General features: G+C 35.8%; 3 protein-coding genes and 1 long non-coding RNA gene across 5 annotated transcripts; 2 read left to right on the top strand and 2 right to left on the bottom strand.

The window, feature by feature from the left end:
* Window positions 1-23: 23 nt before the first annotated feature.
* LOC111331931 (cytoplasmic 60S subunit biogenesis factor ZNF622) lies at window positions 24-2,699 on the top strand. The gene has a single exon (XM_022937163.2). It carries the CDS (start codon window positions 183-185, stop codon window positions 1,311-1,313), a length of 1,131 nt encoding a protein of 376 aa, XP_022792898.2. The 5' UTR covers window positions 24-182; the 3' UTR covers window positions 1,314-2,699.
* On the bottom strand, window positions 2,601-9,274 carry LOC111331930 (uncharacterized). Its single transcript, XM_088740757.1, has 7 exons — window positions 9,002-9,274; window positions 8,401-8,513; window positions 7,005-7,138; window positions 6,306-6,355; window positions 5,301-5,383; window positions 4,518-4,595; window positions 2,601-3,833 (listed from the first exon to the last, which is right to left on the bottom strand). Exons 1-7 carry the CDS (start codon window positions 9,222-9,224, stop codon window positions 3,591-3,593), a joined length of 924 nt encoding a protein of 307 aa, XP_088596883.1. The 5' UTR covers window positions 9,225-9,274; the 3' UTR covers window positions 2,601-3,590.
* Window positions 9,275-9,477: 203 nt separating this feature from the next.
* On the top strand, window positions 9,478-19,127 carry LOC148719311 (UBX domain-containing protein 4-like). 2 transcript variants are annotated; one of them, XM_088740748.1, is made up of 13 exons: window positions 9,478-9,685; window positions 10,331-10,380; window positions 10,786-10,841; window positions 11,740-11,768; window positions 12,209-12,327; window positions 12,565-12,741; window positions 14,049-14,101; window positions 14,898-14,952; window positions 15,971-16,260; window positions 16,447-16,549; window positions 16,944-17,075; window positions 17,476-17,660; window positions 18,215-19,127. In XM_088740748.1, the coding sequence occupies exons 1-13, from the start codon at window positions 9,604-9,606 to the stop codon at window positions 18,348-18,350; spliced, it is 1,467 nt and encodes a 488-aa protein (XP_088596874.1). In that variant the 5' UTR covers window positions 9,478-9,603; the 3' UTR covers window positions 18,351-19,127. The 2 variants fall into 2 exon arrangements, with proteins under 2 accessions (XP_088596874.1, XP_088596873.1); XM_088740747.1 differs by having other exon boundaries at window positions 12,553-12,741.
* Window positions 12,320-19,379, bottom strand: LOC148719310 (uncharacterized). Its single transcript, XR_015993903.1, has 2 exons — window positions 19,241-19,379; window positions 12,320-13,157 (listed from the first exon to the last, which is right to left on the bottom strand). It is a non-coding gene; the product is annotated as an uncharacterized LOC148719310 (long non-coding RNA).
* Window positions 19,380-19,785: the final 406 nt, after the last annotated feature.

Here is a 19,785-nt window from a genome sequence, read left to right as displayed (position 1 = left end):
TTTTTGGAAAGAACATTTCCACCACGTTGGTGTAATGCACAGTATAGAAGGTGCTTGAAGTGCAGTATTTTTCTGTTTTTTTTTTTTTTTTACCGCTTCCGGGATTATCTTAACGCTTGTTTACCAGTGAGGTGTGATTTAAAAGATTCTTCTGAATTTTCAAAAGGTGGGATAACGCTAAAATGCCTTTGTTTACGTGCATAACATGTCGCGTGGCTTTTGCCGATGGTGAAATTCAACGTCGTCACTACAAAACTGATTGGCATCGGTACAATCTTAAAAGAAAAGTCGCAGAAATGCCTCCTGTAACCGCAGAAGTCTTCCAGCAAAAAGTTCTTGAGCAAAAGGCTGAAGCCGAGGCACAGCAGCAGAGTAAAACGAAAACGATGAATTGTCAGCTTTGTAACAAGACTTTTTCCTCTGAGAACGCCTATTCGAACCACATGAGTTCAAAGAAGCATAGAGAATTGGAGATTGCTAAATCCAAGAAGGAGGAAAATATGATGAGAAAAGGTCTTTCTGTGGAGAAGGTAGAGTTGGAGAAGCAAGGAATAAGAAAACAGAATAGTGCATCTGAAAATGCTGACTCATCTAGTAATGAAGACGATGACTATGATAGTGACTTTGAGGAAGAAGCTTTGGAGGTGACAGATTGTCTGTTTTGTCCACATCACAGCGTCAGTTTGGAAGACAGCATGAGACACATGACACGCTCGCACAGCTTTTTCATACCTGACTTAGAATTTGTAGTGGACCTGAAAGGATTACTGACCTACCTGGGTGAAAAGGTTGGTATTGGCAACATCTGTCTTTATTGTAATGAGAAGGGAAAGAACTTCTTTTCTACCGAAGCTGTGCAAAAGCACATGGTTGACAAGGGCCACACAAAAATAGACTATGAAGGAGATGCTATTTTGGAGTATGCTGATTTTTATGATTTCAGTAGTAGTTACCCTGATTATGATCCCAGTGAAGAAAATGGCAGTGATGAAATTGAAAGAGAGAACACATTAGCAGTTGATGAACAGACATTAGAACTTTGCCTGCCATCAGGAGCTAAAATTGGTCATCGTAATTTACGTCATATCTATAAGCAAAGCTTGCCTCCAGAGAGAAGTCGTCATTCAAAGGTGATCCACAAAATTGTGGCTGATTATAAAGCTCTTGGTTGGCATGGCACCATTGGAAGTGTATCACGCCAAAAAGTTAAAGATGTCAGGCTACAAAACAAGCAACAAGCCAGAAGAACAGTGGATATCTCAGTCAAAGCAAACAAACTTCAAAAGCATTACAGAGCTCAAGTGTTGTTTTAGATTGGCAATTTGCTTCATGTATTAGTATTCATAGTTTAAGTGTGTGCTTTTTGTTAGTGCAATATATGCCTAAAGCTATATGGAAATGCCTTTGAAGCTATCCAAAACAGGTAACTTTCTCTTGTTTGGCTGTGTGATCCCATGGAACTCAAGAAAGTAATATCTTCTTCTTTAGTAGTACCTTTAGACTGTACTTGGAAAACACTAAATGTAAAGTGAAGTAGAGTAAATGGAACATACATGTAAATTGATACATTTTTTTGAAGATCTCCACTAATGAGAGGGAAACTACTTGGTTATTAATTCACAAGGTATAGTAAAGAATGTGATCTTTGGACTAATGAAAACAAATCTAAATGCAGGGCTCAACACTAACTTTTCAACTTACTAGCCAAGTGGCTGGTGATGTCTTAGATGTTACGACAGTTTCAGTCTGTTTACTGGCTTGTGGAAATCAAAGACCACTAGCCAGAACTGATTTTCCACTAGTCTGTGGCTAGTGGGCTACCGTGAGCGTCAAGCCCTATAAATGTCTGACAAAGGGGAGGATCTGAAGCTGGGACATTCAGTTATTCAAATCTAGGAATTACAATGTTAAATTCTGCTTCAGCATGAAAAAGAGAAAATACATATGCCCTGTTTGTTTGAAACCTCGCTTACAGTCTGGTTCATACCCTGTTGTCTTGCCACCTATTTCTTAACTGCCTTGGACTTTGAAACTTTCTGACAGCCTTGTAGCTGACTTTAAAGAAATGAAGAAAATTGTTGTGAAGTTAATGTAAAAGTTTATGCACAGACTTCTCGCTTGAAAGTTATTTCAACATTCCACAATGATACATGTATTTGCTCCTTTTTTTGTCAACTTTAAGTCTAAGTGGGTTGGGGCTTCTGCAGTTTTTCTTTTTTAGCATGTGTCATTGGGTATTACTACTCCCCCTGTATAGAATACTAGTCACTGAAGGTTTCTCTCCCCTCCCCCCCCCCCAGCATTGCATCGGATTTTGTAGCCAGGTCTACAACCTAGAGCTCTTGATCCAGAGCATTACATACATCTGTTGTAGTTCCCCACTGATATCTAACTTGTAGTTGTTTGTTACTTTGCCAACCGAGTGGCACATTTCTTTGAATATGTCAGAGTGTGTGAAATGGTTCAAATCTTTATATTCCCAACCATTAGGGAACATGCACCTTGGTCTTCCCTTAGGCTTTAAGTGTCTTTTCTACTTGAAGAGCAAGTAGTCATAACGCCCTTCGTCATATTCTCCTTTTATTAGTGAGAGCCCTATCCATATATAAGCAGCAAATTTTATTACTTTGTAGGATGATATATTTACATGTTGGAAGACAATATTTACGTTCAAAACAATAAATTGTTTAAATAACACATTTTGAATAGATTGTATTTGAAGACTTTTATCTTTTAAACAATTATTCCATGAGAACCGGTTCGATATGAAATGGTAAGTAGACAAACCTTGATCCAAGTCATGTCTTTTATTTTCAAAGTGATGAATAACATGACGAACTTATGACAAGGAATTGAATAGGAGGATCTTCTCTTTTTTTTCCACTTTTATCCAGGTTATAGGACTCAAGCCAACCTAACAGTCACTCCCTTGATATAAAGAGGATATAAAATGCAGCATGATATGCAAAATATTTGCCAAATTTCAGTTTCTTTAAATTGATGTTTTCTCACTGAAAACTTAATTTTAAGAAGCTTTCTCACAATCTTTATTTCTCTTGCTCAATATAGACCATATTTCCCTCTATGCTTGGTTAGTTTGATTGCTCAATAATTTACGAAATTCAGTTGACCTCTGACTTTTCTAAATGAACCCCCTCACAACTGGCTTGGTTTAAATTTTGCCAATTTAACCTCGGGTATGTCTGAAAATTTTAAACATAAGCAGTCTGCTGCTCACTGTAAACTGCTACTTATAAGCCCTCAGCTTTTACAATTCTGTATGCAGTTCTAGAACAGTTTATAAATATCTGAGGGGGCTTACAACTGGAATAGCAAGAGCAATTGCAACTTATTTATCCCAGTGCAGATTGTAATATGTTTTGCATTTACTGGTGAATTAAGCTTCAAAATGTCACATTGTGCTAAGTGACTATCTCTCAAAACAAGAAAAGCTAAAGGGCGGCTTATAGCTCATAACTGGCTGTAATTTTTTTCGTTTATCAGTAGATGGGCCTATAACTAGAGAGAGCTTATAAGTTGGGGGGTTATGAATGGCAGTTTGTGTCAACTCCAAAGTTAAGAAAGATCTGTCACGTGGAACAGAACAATTTGCAAGTGTAACTAGGAAACTCCTTGATATTGTCATATACTCTAACTACATCCAAATGATCTTCTAGGGTATCTATCAGTCTTTCTGCTTGCTCTAAAGGTTCTTCAGACAAAGAAACAAGTGTTCGTGGAAAGTATTCCAGTTCTGATGAGAGAACTCCATCTGGGAACTTATTGGATAAGTCATTATAAACTTGTTTCACATCTTCCACTGCACAGATGAACTGAAAGCAAGGTAAAATAACTGGTGGTTATGCTCTGGTGGGAGCAAATTGCATTTAAAGTAATGGAGATCATGCATGGTCAGAGGTTATAATTTATAATTCTTAATGCATGGACTTTTGATTGGGTGAAACAATATCATCATAAAAAAGATCACTTCAGAAGATGCAAGGGATTTAGAAGGGTGAGGTATAACCTTGGTGGGACATTTCTGGGCTACAATAATTGGAATATTAGGGAGAATCAGATTGACACCTTAACGATTATTGTTTTTGTGTGGATGAAACTTTCTCTGGTGAATACATCTAGTACAGTAGGTGTTTTGCACAGTCCTCATTTGAAATCTTGTAATTGTTATATATTGTATACGTTGACTCTATGTATTATTGAGTGACCACTTGACTCAGGGAAACACTTTCAAATGATACATTGAAGTGTTAATTCACATTGATAGTAAAAAACCAACAACAACAATCACCAATAACAACAATTTTATTACATCATAAGACTGTGCTAAAAAAAACCAAACAAAGAATGATTTCAAGTCAAAATTGAAATTTTATGTTTGTATAATTTAGTAGGAATGCTATTAATACTTCATAAAAGAGTCCAGTTCCAAATGTAAACAGACTAATATATACAATTTCTGTACATATCAGTGATTAAGGCCCTTCACACTGACATACCTTTATATTTTTTGTTCCATTTTCAGATTCACTAAAGAACATATTCTCTGCCCCACATTCAATTGCTATTTCTTCTGCCTACAGAGGATACAAATCTTGTTTTAAATTTGACCACTATTCAGTCTCTACTATGGCAATCTGCGGTCTTTCCTTACTCTTAGGTAGCACGGAAAGCCGTAAAAATCTTGAACAAAAGCTCATCTTTCAAACCGGCAGTCTAAATCCCACAGGGATCAATGAACGCTTTTCATTCCACTAATTTATTCTTGTTTTTCTTGTTGCCATGTTCCCACCAATAACGTAGCTCCATTTTCTGCCACAACCCACAATTCCTCTATTCGCTCCGACGAAGGGCTAACGCTCGAAACGTCAGCTTTTGTAATCGTTACGGTGGCCAATTTACCATTTCAACTTTGTTGATATATCCTAATTATCTCGTTACCCCCACCAATGCAGCCCCAAACAGTTTCTTCCGAACCATCAGCCTTTATTCTACTGTGTAAGTAGTGTATATGGTCGATGTGTACCATAATAACAGTGACTAAAATGAGACAAAACTTCTATCACTCTATCCCTGTCTTAATTATGCTAAAAACTCTGCTCAGTAAAAATAAATAAACTCTAGTACTGACAATCTTGCTTTTTTCTCTAGCAGTTGCCAAACTAAATAAAGTGGAACACACTTAAAATTTACACTCATACGTGTAGCAGTTAATGCAGGAAATTGTAATGTTTTAAATTTTCTATCAAGACAGACTCGCATTACAAATCAAAGTGACTCACCTTTTCAATACTTTCATAGTCAGGATAATCAGGTAACTCCTGTTTTTCCTCCGTAAAAAGAAAATCTTCCATGGTTATTGTTCCTGTGTGAGAAAACATTAGTAAATATATTAATCACAATTACTTCACAAGAAATTGTTCTATCATTATTATGAGACTCAGGTGCTCTAAAGTTGAAAGAAAAAGCACAGACTTCCAATGTTAGGTTGATGTAGGGTGTACTTAGATCTTGCACTGAATCCCAGCTAAACAACACCATACAAAGTTCTTAAAAAAGACACTTTGCTCACACAGTACCTCTCTCCAACCAGGAATAATAACTAGGAACCAATGAACCATTATGGGAACCTAAAAAAATGTCAAGGACTGGACTGGTATCTCAAGCAAGAAGAGAAGCAATATGTCCTCCTGAGAACAGTGGAAAAAAGGGTGAATGACACTATTCAATGGTTAAATTGCTATCCAGCAGGTAAGTGTTTACAAAACATACTGCACTATTCACCACATTGATATTTGTCTAGTGGATAGCTGTGTTGGTCCTTATGAATGAGCAAAAACAAGAAACTCAACCAAACAGTTTTTAATCAAGTAAACAAATCAACCTCAACCAATTTACAAGAACGTCATTGCCATGCTTTTTTGTAAAAGCAATATTATATATCAGTGGTTTTGACCACTACTTCATAAATAATATCACAATAGCCTTATCCAACCTTCAAATAACTGGGGCATGATTACATCTTATTTATTTCACAGTGACTGGATAAGTTTTGCGAGCTATATGCTAGGCTGTAACACTTCCACTTATCAACAATACAACTAACATTAATACCTTTTTTTAAGAAGAACCTCCTCAGGCCTGTTTGGCATAATTTCTTACTGGTCAACATTTTACCCCAATACGTCTGGGGAGTTGATCTAGTCTGTAATGTGTATATAGTATAGACTCTTCCCTAAATTTGAGTGACAAAGATTGCAATACCTAGGAAATTCTCCAGATGTTACCTTTGTAATCATAGAGAAAAGACACTGATCCTGCCTCTTTAAACACACCCCTGAAAATTCCAAAAAAGATTAAGTTGAATTAAACAACCTTTGGAATTAAATGAAATGCCAAAACCTCACAAGTCTCATGGTTTTAGATTGTCTTTATATGTTTTTAATGAATTTTAAATATCATCCATCAGAGCAATACAATTCTGTTCTCTATGCATTTTGTAAGGTAAAGGTGCTAACAAAGAGAATTTGTTTAACAATTAAGGTCTGCCTAACTGTGGCAGATCCAGGGGGAGGGTCCGGGGGGTCTGGACCCCTATCAGACCCTGCGCTTACAACTTTGAGACTGAAATTCTTACATCGACAGGATCGTATATCACTTTTTAACTTGCTGATTTTTTAATGAATCCAAGTAAACAGTAAGCGGCCAAGGAATTATAACGTGCAACCATGACTAGTGGGAGGGGGTGTGGGGGTGAAGTAATTTGCCTCAAAAGAGTCCAACAGTCCTTTCTGAACCAAAGTTTGGACCCTCCGATCAAAAATTTCCTGGATCCACCCCTGCCTAAGTTGGTGATCATTTCCTTTAATCGTGTAACCTTAATAAAGTGCAATTCAGGGGGTTAATGGAAAGACAAATAAGACGTTAGTCACTCTTAGGGCTTACGGGTTATTCCTGTCAGAATTCATCAACATACTGACACTTACCCTTTTTTCCGTAGGATTGTGTTCATTTCACTTTTTGCTTTGATTTTATTGGTTGTTAGCAGTTGCACAAGAAGTCCACAACTTCCTGGTCCTTTAATTTCGAGCAAGAGAGTCTCAAAGGGGTTATCCTTTGCCTTAAAACAAATAAGTACAAAACCTGCAAATCAGTGAAAAACACCTACATTTAACTTATATTGACAGGCTTGTAGTAACTACTCAGAATTTCCATACATCAGTCTGTTTGAAATAACAATAGTAGAATTTTCAAATATTTTCTTCTATTCAAGCTTTCATGTAATGTAACACAGTACCCCATAAGATTGCACAGTTTACTCATACATTTATACACTTCTTACTTGTACATGATACATTTGCTATTATAAGTACAGTCTGTTCTTTTTTCCAAGTGCCTGTCAATTAAGTTCATTTCAAGTACTAGGTTTCTCAGATGTTGACATCAAAGTTATTTTTCCATTGGATATGTTGTAGTTCAATTTTATCCTTGGTTCAAATTTTATTTTCCTTTGTTCTTGGTCATGTTAATGTACGATACTGAGTTTGAAACAAAGGAAAAATAAAATTTGAACCAAGGATAAAATTGAACTACAACAGATACACCAGTGATAGTAAATTCATTTTATAATATTTATAGGGTTTGCACAGATCATGGAAAACCTGGAAAGTCATGGAATTTCAGAATTTCATTTTCCAGGCCTGGAAAGTCATGAAATTTAGGTGTGGGTCATGGAAAGTCATGGAAAATCAATATGCTCTCTATGAGTAAAAGGCAATAAGACCCATAGTTGAAAAGTTAACTGACGAGTCCAAAAATCAGATTTAATTTTATTAGAAATAAACAGAAGCATGCACTGTGAGAATGTTTGCAAACATTCTTTCACAATGCATTCTTGCATGAAATTTATGCAAATTTTCAGGCATTTCAAGTGAACCAATCGGTCAGCGTGAAAAGTACGTGTGAGCAGTCAGGTAAAGCAACAGAGCTCGTGTACCTTAGGTCATGGAATCTTTCAAAAGGTCATGGAAAAAGTCATGGAATTTTAACAGGTCAAAAGTGTATGAACCCTGGATTAGTTTCTTAAGTCACATTTTCTCTTTTTTTGTTTTCTGTTGAATCACACATACTTTTGTGCTCACACTCTCCCGTACAAACTCACATGCTCACTTTATTATTAAATTAAAACTGTATATTCAGTATTATAGCATTTATATCTATGGCATCTACCCACAAGGCCTAAAATTCTCACCAGCAGTGATTAGATGTCGAGGAAGAAAGCTAACACAGTACTAATAAATGTAAGTTATAATCACTGTAATATTGCTGTACATTGTGACATAATCATGTGAAAAAGTATCATCCAAAGGTAGTTTTACTTACCCCTGCACCAGTTTTGATTGCCTTTTCGATGGTACTTTTAGGCATGCTTATTAATCGAGCTTTTTCAACAAGTTTCTCCAAGCGAGGGTTCATTCGCACATCTTGTCCATACTCTATCCTCAATAAAAACAGCATTAAAGTTTACTTAAGAACCTCCAGACAACAGGAACATTGTGACATTTGAAAAAAACAACCAGTGTCCTTGAGAGCATTCCAACACCATGCAATGATCAAACTCATTAATTTAATTAATTTTGCGCATCACAACTTTATTGTATCGTTAACAGGATCTTTTCATCACAGTACTAACTGAATAAGGAGTTATATCATGATATATCATCGTTTAGCCGATAACGTTGCATATTCTCATCGCCTATTACCTTAATTATGTATTGAAATGTGAGGAGAACTTACGCGTTAATCAATATATGTAATTCTAATTCATTTAAAGTGGTTATTAGGAGTAGTACGTCAGCTCTAAATCTCTGGGATCCACAGACCGCTGGCAATATATGTATGTAACAGCCCTCTTCAGTTATAGAGCATCACCCAAAATGACTATATTTTTCGCTGTTGTTAACTGCCAGGAATTTCATCTCACCGCGCACTGCTGTGATGATTTCGAGAGATAATTTTCCAAACTCTTTGCTGCGCGCAAAGTCAATGTGTGCCTTTTTGTATTTTCTATTTTGCCATTCACTGTGTCCCTTCCATCTCAGTTGTTTTTTGGACAAACCCATCGTAATGCTAGGAAGGCTGCACTGCCAAACAAACGCAGACAGACCCCTCAATAAGCGAGGATTTCTCGTTACAATGGCAGCCATCTTGGATTTGCGAGGCAAGTTCTCGCATTTCTGGGGAGAGGCACGAGTGACACAAATTCACTGTCCACATAAATAGAAAGGCAGCATTTTTATTTTTTGCATACCTTGGTTTGAAATATAATTATCATTATGATTTATCTAAGTCCTTCAGAAACTGTAGCCCAAAATTTGGGGGAAAGAAAATGAAATCTATTTACGAAATGTATCCTTTCCATCCCCACCCCACTGAAAATAATTTTGACCTGATTGCTCGGTTACTAAGTCTTGCTCGGAACCAAAAGACAACCAACAGACACGTACTGTGAAGTTTTCATCAGATGATTTCGGTTTTCTTAGATTGAAAAACGTATATACCAAAGGAAAGAGCTCGAAAATTAACATGCAGTGGTTTACAGGAAGTATTCCAGCAGCCATATCAGAATCTAGAAAGAAAGGAGTCGTGTTTATCGTTTATATTGAAGGTAAGGTGTGTATAAGTTAGCTTAATTTTTTTAGTGAATCCTGCAAGTTTCCTTTCGTAATAATTATACCTAAGCAAAAATCGTAAATGGTTCTTAAGATATTTCCCCCCTTCTGCATTGATCTAACTGAGATCCATAAATGAATTCCCTCTCAAGTTATGTTAAGTTATGAGAACGGGCAAGATTTTTAGAAAGAGGGTGTTATCTTGATACACTCCCAAGATCTCATTATAGTAACTCTCCATACTGTTTGCTATACGATTCTTATGATGTTGGCTCAGAGAATTTAGTAGTGGATCAACTAACAATCCCCTAATTTATATTTTTCTTTGTTCCCATCACTTGTCTTCTTGATGCTGTATTTTAAGGAGAAATTCTCATGTGTCTTTCACAAGGAAATATATAGCAGTCATTACATTACAGGATCAGTTATTGGATCTTGGAAGTGACAAGTTCGATTATTTTTCTCAATGCTTCAAGAGATGTGATAAAGCGTTGCACTCCACATTTGGCAACACCTCTCATGACTAAACATTTCACACTTTATTGTATTTTCTTTGGTTGTAGCCAGGCTTGTAAAAAAACAATAAAAAAGTTTAAAAATTAACCATTTAATCTGGATCATTCCAATTAAATCTACTACAGGAGACAATGAGGAAACAAACAGAATGAATATAACATGGCAAGATCCAAAGGTACATAAATTATACTTCTACATTTCATTTCAATGCTCTCAGATCCTCTTTAAGATTGGTAGGACTCTGTTGCATTTGCTTGTTTGTTATGTTATTAATTTTGTATGGTTGGTGGTTTTGTTTGTTTCTTTCAATCTTCTGTTGTAAAAATCGTGGTTGTAGAAAGTAGTCCCAATCTTGCATTTGTTTGGAAAAGGGAGTTAGATTTTGGATTAGAATTCCTTCCCCTGCATGAGTTCCTTTTTTCCTTCAAAAAAAAAAAACCTTCCCTATCTCTCTCTCTGATTTTAGAGAATTTTTCATACTCCTCCCTCAGCATTAATATTACATAAAATTTAGAATAAACTAGGATTTAAAGAGCTATACAAATCAGGGATAGGAAAAGCTAATGATAGTTAAATTCAGATTGCAGGGATATTTTCAAGAGAAAAATGCATAGCAATAAAACTGGATCACAAAAGGTAAGTGCTGTGTAATAATAAATGGATACAGGAGCACTTGAGTGCATATTTTCTGGAACTTTTTTCTATAATATTGAGGCTGTAGAAATAATAATTATTTTACCTGAATTCTATCCTAAAGGTTAGCTGCAGTACTTGCAATGTGTGATCTCTTTCTTCATTCAAAATAAATATTTTAGTAGTCTGTAGATTGAGACTTATGGCAAAGTGTAGGCTTTTTTGTTTTCAATTGAACAATCATGGTAGTCCTTGTAAGCAGATTGCCTTAGAAGCTGAAAAGGAGTCTAACTGAAGCTACTCACAAAAATGGTTCCTATAGGCAGCCTCCAGAGGAGAATTAGAAATTATGAACAAAGAAAAATGACTTAGTCTTAACCTCTCAGAGTGACTATGGCTGCAAGTTAAAGTCAGTACTTGAATGTGTCACATACAAGTACTGAGTTTCACTTGTAGCTCAGTGTAAAATAATGCAGAGTTTTCATGTGAATTAAGATCTTTGCATATTAGAGAAAGTGTCCCCTGTACTATGTTTGTGCACTCTTCAGTTATTAAGGAAAATTAGTGTCCACTTAATCTGTTTTGTCTGTGTTAAATTTACACATCTGGGGCCCGTTTCTCAAAAGTCCCGGTAACCTAACAGGCTTGAAGCCATGTTTTAAAATCAAAATTTAAAGGATAGGAAAGCAGGCTCTAGCACCCAAACTAGCCCTTTTTGTTTTGTTTAGCTGATAGTTTTATTGTATAATTATTTTCAAAACTTTTGAAATCCCCATCTTGAATGAAAACAGAACAGCTTTACAGGCCCATTAAGTTATCAGGACTTTTGAGAAATGGGCCCCCGGTAACATAATTCAGTAAGATAATTTCAGTCTTTGAATTTCTTCTTGATCAACTTTAGTGAGGACTGTAAGCAGTTTTCCAAACTTTGTATCCTTTGAAAGCATAGAAGTCACTTGTGATTGAAATTGTTGCAGATGAATCTAAACAATTATTATTGTTGACTTTCTTCAAAGATTTGAGGGAAACACTATGTGATTATTATCCATTATTATCCATTTGCGTTACAGTCATTGAATTGCTGTGTATGGTTAGTGGTCAAAGCTTCAGGAAAACAACCTTTTTTTATATGCTTAAAATGCTTCCAAATGTAGTTGTAACTTTAATAAAAATGTGTAACCGACTGTTAGGAAAATGGATGAGAGCTAAATGACAAGGAAACCCTTCTAAAAGTTCACTTATTGATATGATTATTATTGATATTGATATTCACTTGCAGATCTGTAGAAAATTATAATAATATGCTGCTTGTAGAAAGACTTTCTTATTTGACATGAAAAAATTCCTTAATTTGTCATCTTAATATTCAGACCCTATAGTTTGCATTCCTGCCACTTATTTTATTGGTGAAAGTGGTTTGCCTTTAGAGGTTGTTGGTGGAAGTCTTCCTGTTGACCAATTTGTTACAAAAGCAGAGAAGGTTTTTGAGGTACTATGAATATTTATATTAAAAATATGGTAGACTTTCGCAGTCATGTGTTATTTGAAGGGTAACCCTCATAAACTATGTATCAACGTATACTGGTTTTGAAATTTAGTATCTATCAAAATGCAGTCTTTATCTAATTGAAAATTGACTTGAAGCATTTAATTTTCATACCCTATTAATTATGCTAACTTTATCTTTTGAATTTTGGGCTTTGGTACATTTCAGACTCACTTAAAGTCAGCTCCAAAAAACCCCTCAACAAAATCTGCATTAAGCACTGTGTCTCAGAACAAAGAAGCTTCCAGTGCAAGCCAGCCATCTTCTGTGAGTAGCACTTCTTCGGCAGAGCCTGTGTCACAACAGAACCAAGAGATTTCTAACAGAGAGACTGAACCTAGACCAGGGCCATCAGAGGTGGGAAAAATACTAAAGAGAATAAAAATTTGAAGTTGTCTTTCAGTTGCATGTTGATATCAGTCAGAGAAATTATGTGAAAATGATTTAGATTGGCAAAAGCTTGGAATAATAAAGAGAATTAGTTCAAAGCCTCTGTATCAAATCATCCACTGATCCAGAGAATGTTAAAGGCCCATTTCCATCCGAGATCCTTTGCAGTCGTTTGTTTTTGTTTTGGAATCGCGCTATTGTTAAATGGCGAACTCTGATAGTCATTCACAAACACTATTAAAAAGGAAAACAAAGATTTGGTGAATAACACAGTAAACAAATTTGCAGCTAAATATTTGAGACTGAAAAATCATAAATCGAGTCTTTGTATAAAACTTGTACAAAGCTTACCTGATGTAGAAGGAAATTGTTTGGCTTCCACACTAAATAAAATATAAACAAATAACCAATATTGGCCAAAACTGATTTACTTTACACATTTCAATTATAGAATAATGACTTCTACAAATGAGATCACTTATATACATATCTCAGGATCTCAAGTAAAAATCAGTCAAATAATTATTCTCATCTCGAAAAAACCACCCAGAGTCTCTAGTTCCATCTTAGGAACAATGCAATAACATTTCTGCAAAAGTACTGTCTGTAGTGTTACCGAAACTACACTACTGTCTGTAGTGTTGCCCTCCATAAATCATACATAGACTCTCGAAGTTGAATAACCTTTGCCGAGCCGGGCAGACTCAGTCTTCCTCTGGACCGCTTCTTCGGCGGCATCAACTTTTCAATTGACGTTTTTCACCGTCATACATGTAAGAATTAAAAACTATTTACTGATATGGATACTACAATAGTTTGTTGTTCCCACATGATTCAAGATGGACCTTTGAAAGCCCTAATTAGTAATATGGAAGAAGATATCAAAGCGATTCTGCAACTACAAGGAAAATAGCGCATTTTTCATATATGAAAAATGATCCGGGTGCGCAAGGCATCTCAGTTGGAAATGGGCCTTTAAGTATGTGAACTGTTATATCGGAAAAATACTTGGAAGCTAAAAACAATCAGATTCTTCTTTAGACCCCTCAAAGCAGAAATTGAAGAATTTGTATCACAGTGTGTGCCATTAAATCAAATTGTCTATTTTTGGAAATTTTTTAAGGGAACTAGTCATGGTTGGTGTTTGTCCCAGGCCATGGTTGTACATGTATTTCTTGGACCAAAAAGAATCAAAATGTAATGGATTTGAGCTTTTGTAAACTTAGGAATAGTATGAACCACAACAAGTAATTAATTTTATGGTAAATGCTTAGGAACCTCACAGCAGGGATCAACAGGGGGAATCGCTAGATGATAAAGTGGAAAGGTTAGTCTTATATCTGTTGAAAAAGTTTGCACAGGTCACCAATCTATTCGATGCATATAAACTTAAGAAAGTAGCCTGTGGTGTTAGGCTTCATACAAGGATGGTTTTGTGTATTCATGTTTTGACTTGTCAATATTGTGAGTAGTAGCCAATTTGGAACGCTTCTAGAACTAATTGTTGAACATGTTCAATTCTTGATTAAGTGTTTTCAAATAATTATTCAGGGCTTGACACTAACTTTTCAACTTACTAGCCAAGTGGCTAGTGACATCTTAGATGTTACGACAATTTCAGTTTGTTTACCAGCCAAACTGGCTGGTGGAAATAGAAAACCATTAGCCAAAACTGAATTTCTACTAGTCTGTGGCTAGTGGGCTACCGTTAGTGTCGAGCCCTGTTATTCATAACTGACCGCTTCTATAATGGATATTATTAAAAACTATAATGGATATTATTAAAAACTATGATAAACTTTATCATTGGATAAAGCAATTCAAGACTTTTTATTGGCGTAGCCATTATGGTATATGAGCCAATATACCATAATCTACAAATATGGTAAGCGTACGTGTCAGCTTTAAATCAAAAGGGTGCTAAAAAATCCGGTTTCTTTTTACAAAATAATAATTTCTTGGGGGTGTTTTTAATAAAACAATTATTCCACTCGTGCTTGTTGGATATGAGATGATTATAGCCAACTCGGCGCTACGCATCTCGTTGGCTATCTATCATCTCATATCCAATGCGCACGAGTGGAATAATTGTTAATTACCTCTCCTCTACTGTTGTTGAGCAGAGCAAAGCAACTCATTGAACAGAGGAGAGTTGGGAAAGAGGAATCAGAAAATCAAGTGAGTCTGATTTTTAATCTAAATAAAGTTGTGGTATTTTTTTCTGATTGTTAAAACTCACAGTGTAGCTCTGCACTTTATGAATTATGGATGAATTATCAATTAAACTTATTTTAGTAAATAATATTTTTGTGTGAGATAATGCAAGGTACTTGCTAACAGGTACTTGTCAGAACACCTTGTAAAAGTGAAAGGTTATTGGCTCTTAATGAGAACGTTGCTTTGATTCAATCTCCAAATTATTTATCTCTCTATGACAGAAACTCTTTATTATTATCTTAGTCATTATTACAAGTGGTATTATAAATCTTATTAAGTTATTAGCATTATTATTATTATTATTATTATTTTCATTATAAGTGTTATTGTTATTATGGTTTTTAATCTTATTCAAGGTCTCTAGAGGTTGAGTTTTATTTCGGGTTCAACACTATAGACTTGTAGAAATTCAGTTTTGGCCTGTGGTTTTCAATTTCCACTAGCCAGTTTGGCTAGTAAACAAATTGAAATTGTTGTAACATCTAAGTTGTCCCTAGCCACCTGGCTAGTAAGTTGAAAAGTTAGTGTCATTAAGCTTTGTTATTTTTTCCAGTACTAATTTACTTTTTTAAGCAGTATTTTTTCCTTAAAATAAAGTTTTTTTGTTCAAGAGCCAAGATCCAGCTTATCCCAGTTTCTAGAGCATCACCCAAAGTAAGGAAATTCCCTTAAAATGAGATGCAGTCCATTGGAAGATATCTGGTATTCTCTGAGGTTTTCTACGTGTTTGTACACCTTGGTGGAGAAGGATTCTGTGATGATAAACTGTTTCATTCAATCAGGGTCCAGAATAATACTTATTGCCAATAGGCAATCATGTTTGTTAACTTTGAGCTGAGTATTTGTCAAGTTCAAGAAAGTTTAAGAAATGTTATAAATGAATCACTCTGCTTTGCCACTTCAATTAAACTACTGGTAAATACAAATTTTGTTATCTTCACTGGCAGAGAGATGATAGAGGGAATTCTTTGCATTTTAGGAAACTACGAGGAAAGAATTTGATAGACGTCATCAGGGACAAGAACTTGGTAAAGCCAAAAGGGACAGAGAGGAGAGACAGGCACAAGATATTGTTAATCAAATCAAAGAGGACAGAGCCAAAGAGCGCGCCCACAGGGAAGCTGTGCGGCAGCAGATTGCAAGGGATAAAGTGGAGAGGGAAGCTAGGAGACAGAATGATGCGCAGGAGAGACAGCGCGCTCAGGCTGCCTCAGTCTCACCTTCACCTACCATGACTGATGGCAGTGAGAGGCTGGGAAAGAGTGAATGGTAAGTAAGGTAGAAATGCAATGAAACATGCCATTTGTAAAGGTTTAGAGTTCTTAAATATCCTTCACTTACATTGTAAGAGTAATTAAAGTATACAGCTATTACTTTGGTTACAATTTTATATTGTATTGTCGATAACTACTTTGTACATATGCATGTAACAGAGACTTTTTGTTTTTTACTCAGCATTTCTGCTCGGCTCCAGTTTCGTCTTCCAGATGGCAGTTCATTAACCAACTCTTTCCCAGCGGATACTCCTTTGGAGACCATACGTCAGTATATCATTACTGTGAGTGGTTGACTTTTTCATGTACTTGTATAACAATTAGCAGAATTTAATGTGCTTTCAGGGAATTCTATTTAGATAAGTACGGGTGAATTCTGTGTTAAATATACTTCAACTACAATTGTTAGGTTCTTATTTTAGGGGTCAAAGAAATTTTTTTCTTAATTTTCCACTTGTTAGTTCTGCATTAGATTCTTAATTTTCTGCAACCTTGCCCATCTGTGTCCAAATAAGAATTCCCTTTAAGACCATTTGGTATTTGTTAATTGTCCTTGCAGCTAGAAACCTTTCAAAAACATGATTGAGTTCTTTTGAGCAAACATGTCATCTTAAATATCTACCAATTTTTTTTTTTTTTTTTCATAATTATTAATGTGGTCTTTTCAATTGTTCCCAGCAACTAGGACTCAGCACTAGCTCAATAACACTGTACACCACCTACCCCAGGCGAGAGCTGACTGAGGAAGACCTGGGAAAGAGTTTGGCTGAGTTAGGTCTGGCACCAAGTTCAACTTTAATTGTAGCTGTGGTGAGTTTGAGATCAACATAAGGTTTTCTGTAAACCACCGGCATTGAAAAGAGTGAACATTTGTCACGTGGGAACCTTGCTTATGGCTTGGTCCACCCATGAGTTCTTTGTTTATATGAATGTATGAGTTATAGTTGCAATTTTAGAAAATAAAAGCAGGGTTGTGTTTTAGAAAAGCTTGAGTGCCACAGGCATCCAACTAAGCAGTTTTTCTTCACTCTCTATGAAAGTTCAACCTTTTCTTGTTATTTTTTTATTTTTCATTGGTTATTTATTACAATAATTGTATTTGTGGAAAATCTTTCTTTTTTCTTTAAGTAAATTTCCAGTTCCCCCCTACCAATCAGAAATTTCACAAAACTTAAAAAGATAAAAGCAATACTAAACTTTCATTTTACAGAAAGGAAGTAATGCCCTCACTCCATCTGGGAACTCATCATTCCCTGAACTGTTGTTATGGATTCTTTCGCCTTTGTTCACATTGATTAACTTCCTGAAGGCTTTCCTATTTGGAAGTCAAGATCAGTCTAGAAGGAATCCTCCTCCACAGAGAACAAACAGCAGCACACAGTCACCACCATCAAAGTGAGTCTCTGTCTCCATTTTTTTGTTTGCCCTGTGTAAACAGCTGCACAGTTTGTAGGTCAACTGCATCAAAACTGTTCGGTTGCCTTTTCGTTGGAGTCAAGAATGAAACTTTTCTCAAATATTTAAAAAAAAAGGGGAAAAGAATTCCCTGAAATTAGGTGTAAAGAATTTGATTTATAGTTAATTTTATTGCCCATAATTTTTTTTTTGTCTCAATGGTCAACGAAAAGTGCTGGAAGATGTAACAACTTATGACCACTTGAAAGCACAAGTTTTATTCCACTGGTGACTTTGGACTAAATATTCAATTATCACAGTTTGCAAATTTCACAAAAACAAATCTGATCTCTTGGTTTAGATTGTCATTTTCAAGGAATACAATGTTGTTTTGTGTGAATTTTGGCACATAAAAACATACCAAAAATAATAATAAATAAGATAAACAGGCTCTTAGTCAAAGGGAGGGTCATGCACAACAACTAAACCCCTACTTCCTAAATCTGCATGCCAATCTTGCTGTGGGTTTTGTTGTTGTTGTTTTTTCGTGGCAGTTCTGGTGTACGTCATAGAGTCCCAGGTGGTGTTTCATCCATAAAGAAAGAAGGTGGAATTCACCGGCTTCACAACAGAGATGATGAAGATGATGACAATAACACATGGAACGGAAACTCAACTCAACAGATGTGACCAAATGATCCAAGATCACTAAAGACGTATAGAGAGTTGAAAAATTTTTGCTTTCTCATTTGGAATGATCCTTGTTAAACACATTTAATGTAGAGATAAACTTGGTTAGAGTGATGGGAGTTGATGGCACATAATACATTGATAAAGAAACGATGTTCCTTGGAAAGGAAGTAAACAGCTCAATTTTGTGTACAGTTCTATCTTGTGACTAGCCTGTTTTGTCCGTCATTCACAGAATATCAAAACAATTGAAAACAGAAAACAGTTTAAAAGTTAATTTCCTAGAGTTGTTGATTGTTAATGACACCACAAAGTCAATTTTCGAAGTCTCACATAAAGTTCTGATCAACTTCCAGTTAATTATGACAGTTACAGTGAAATATTAAAGAATATCACTCCCCAGTCTTTAATCTTCAAGAATGCAGAGAGAAATATGGGGACAAGGCAAAAATGCAATCTATTTAAATGGCATTGGAGTGAGCGGTATGAAATAAGAAAAGGAAGTTTTAAACAACTTACGAACTTACGTCATTAATATTTCTTTTTTCGAAAGTTTCTTTATCAGGGAACTCAATTAGACCATGAACATATGGCTGTTTTTATTTTCTATCAGTGATATGTTAGCAAGGGCTAAATGCACCATGAAATACCCAGAAAAAATTCATAAAGTGAGACACTGGGACACAAAATTGCATCCTAAGAAAAGCCAAGGCAAAATGAGAATATTGGATTAAAAGACAACAACAACAACAACAATAACAACAAAAACAAACTTGAGCCGCTGTCTGTTTTTCTTCCCACCTCACGATTCTATTATCCATATCCCTATTACTCTCCTTTCACTATTCCCAGGTCCCCAAGCGAACCATAACATTTGTGCACAGGCCTACCTGGTTTCAGGTTTCTATGGTAATGGGTTCTGACCTGTGGCATTTACGTAGCCGTTAGCAATGTAGTTCAAATATATTGCCTCTAGAATCTGTCCCTAGTAGCCAGTCTTAAAAAAGGTCAGCACCGAATAAAGATTAATAGTTCATTACTTGTTTGGAAGTGTTTTTTTTCTGCCAGAAAGCCTCAAAATCGCTCGTTTGGGGCTTTCAAAGTTCGGCGGTTAATATATTCGGCTCGCTCTTTCAAGTGAAGAAATGCAACAAGGCAGGCAGCTTAGGTCTCCAGATCCCACACCACCTCGTATTCGAGGCAAAAATGTTCTACCTTCTAGGTCTTATTTTCCTACCGAAATTCAACTGGCATTTCTTCACTTGAACGAGCCGAATTAACCGCCGAAGTTTGAAAGCCCGAAACGAGCGATTTTGAGGCTTTCTGGCAGAAAAAAAAAACACTTCCAAACAAGTAATGAACTATTCATTTTTATTCGGAACTGATTTTTTTGGTGAAGACTGACTACAAGGGATAGATTCTGGAGGCAATATAA

This window comes from Stylophora pistillata, chromosome 12 (assembly GCF_964205215.1).
Source record: "Stylophora pistillata chromosome 12, jaStyPist1.2, whole genome shotgun sequence".
In the NCBI taxonomy this organism is placed as follows: Eukaryota; Metazoa; Cnidaria; class Anthozoa; order Scleractinia; family Pocilloporidae; genus Stylophora; species Stylophora pistillata.
The sequence above is the reverse complement of the archived record's forward strand: the minus strand, read 5'-3'. Positions and strand labels throughout refer to the sequence as shown.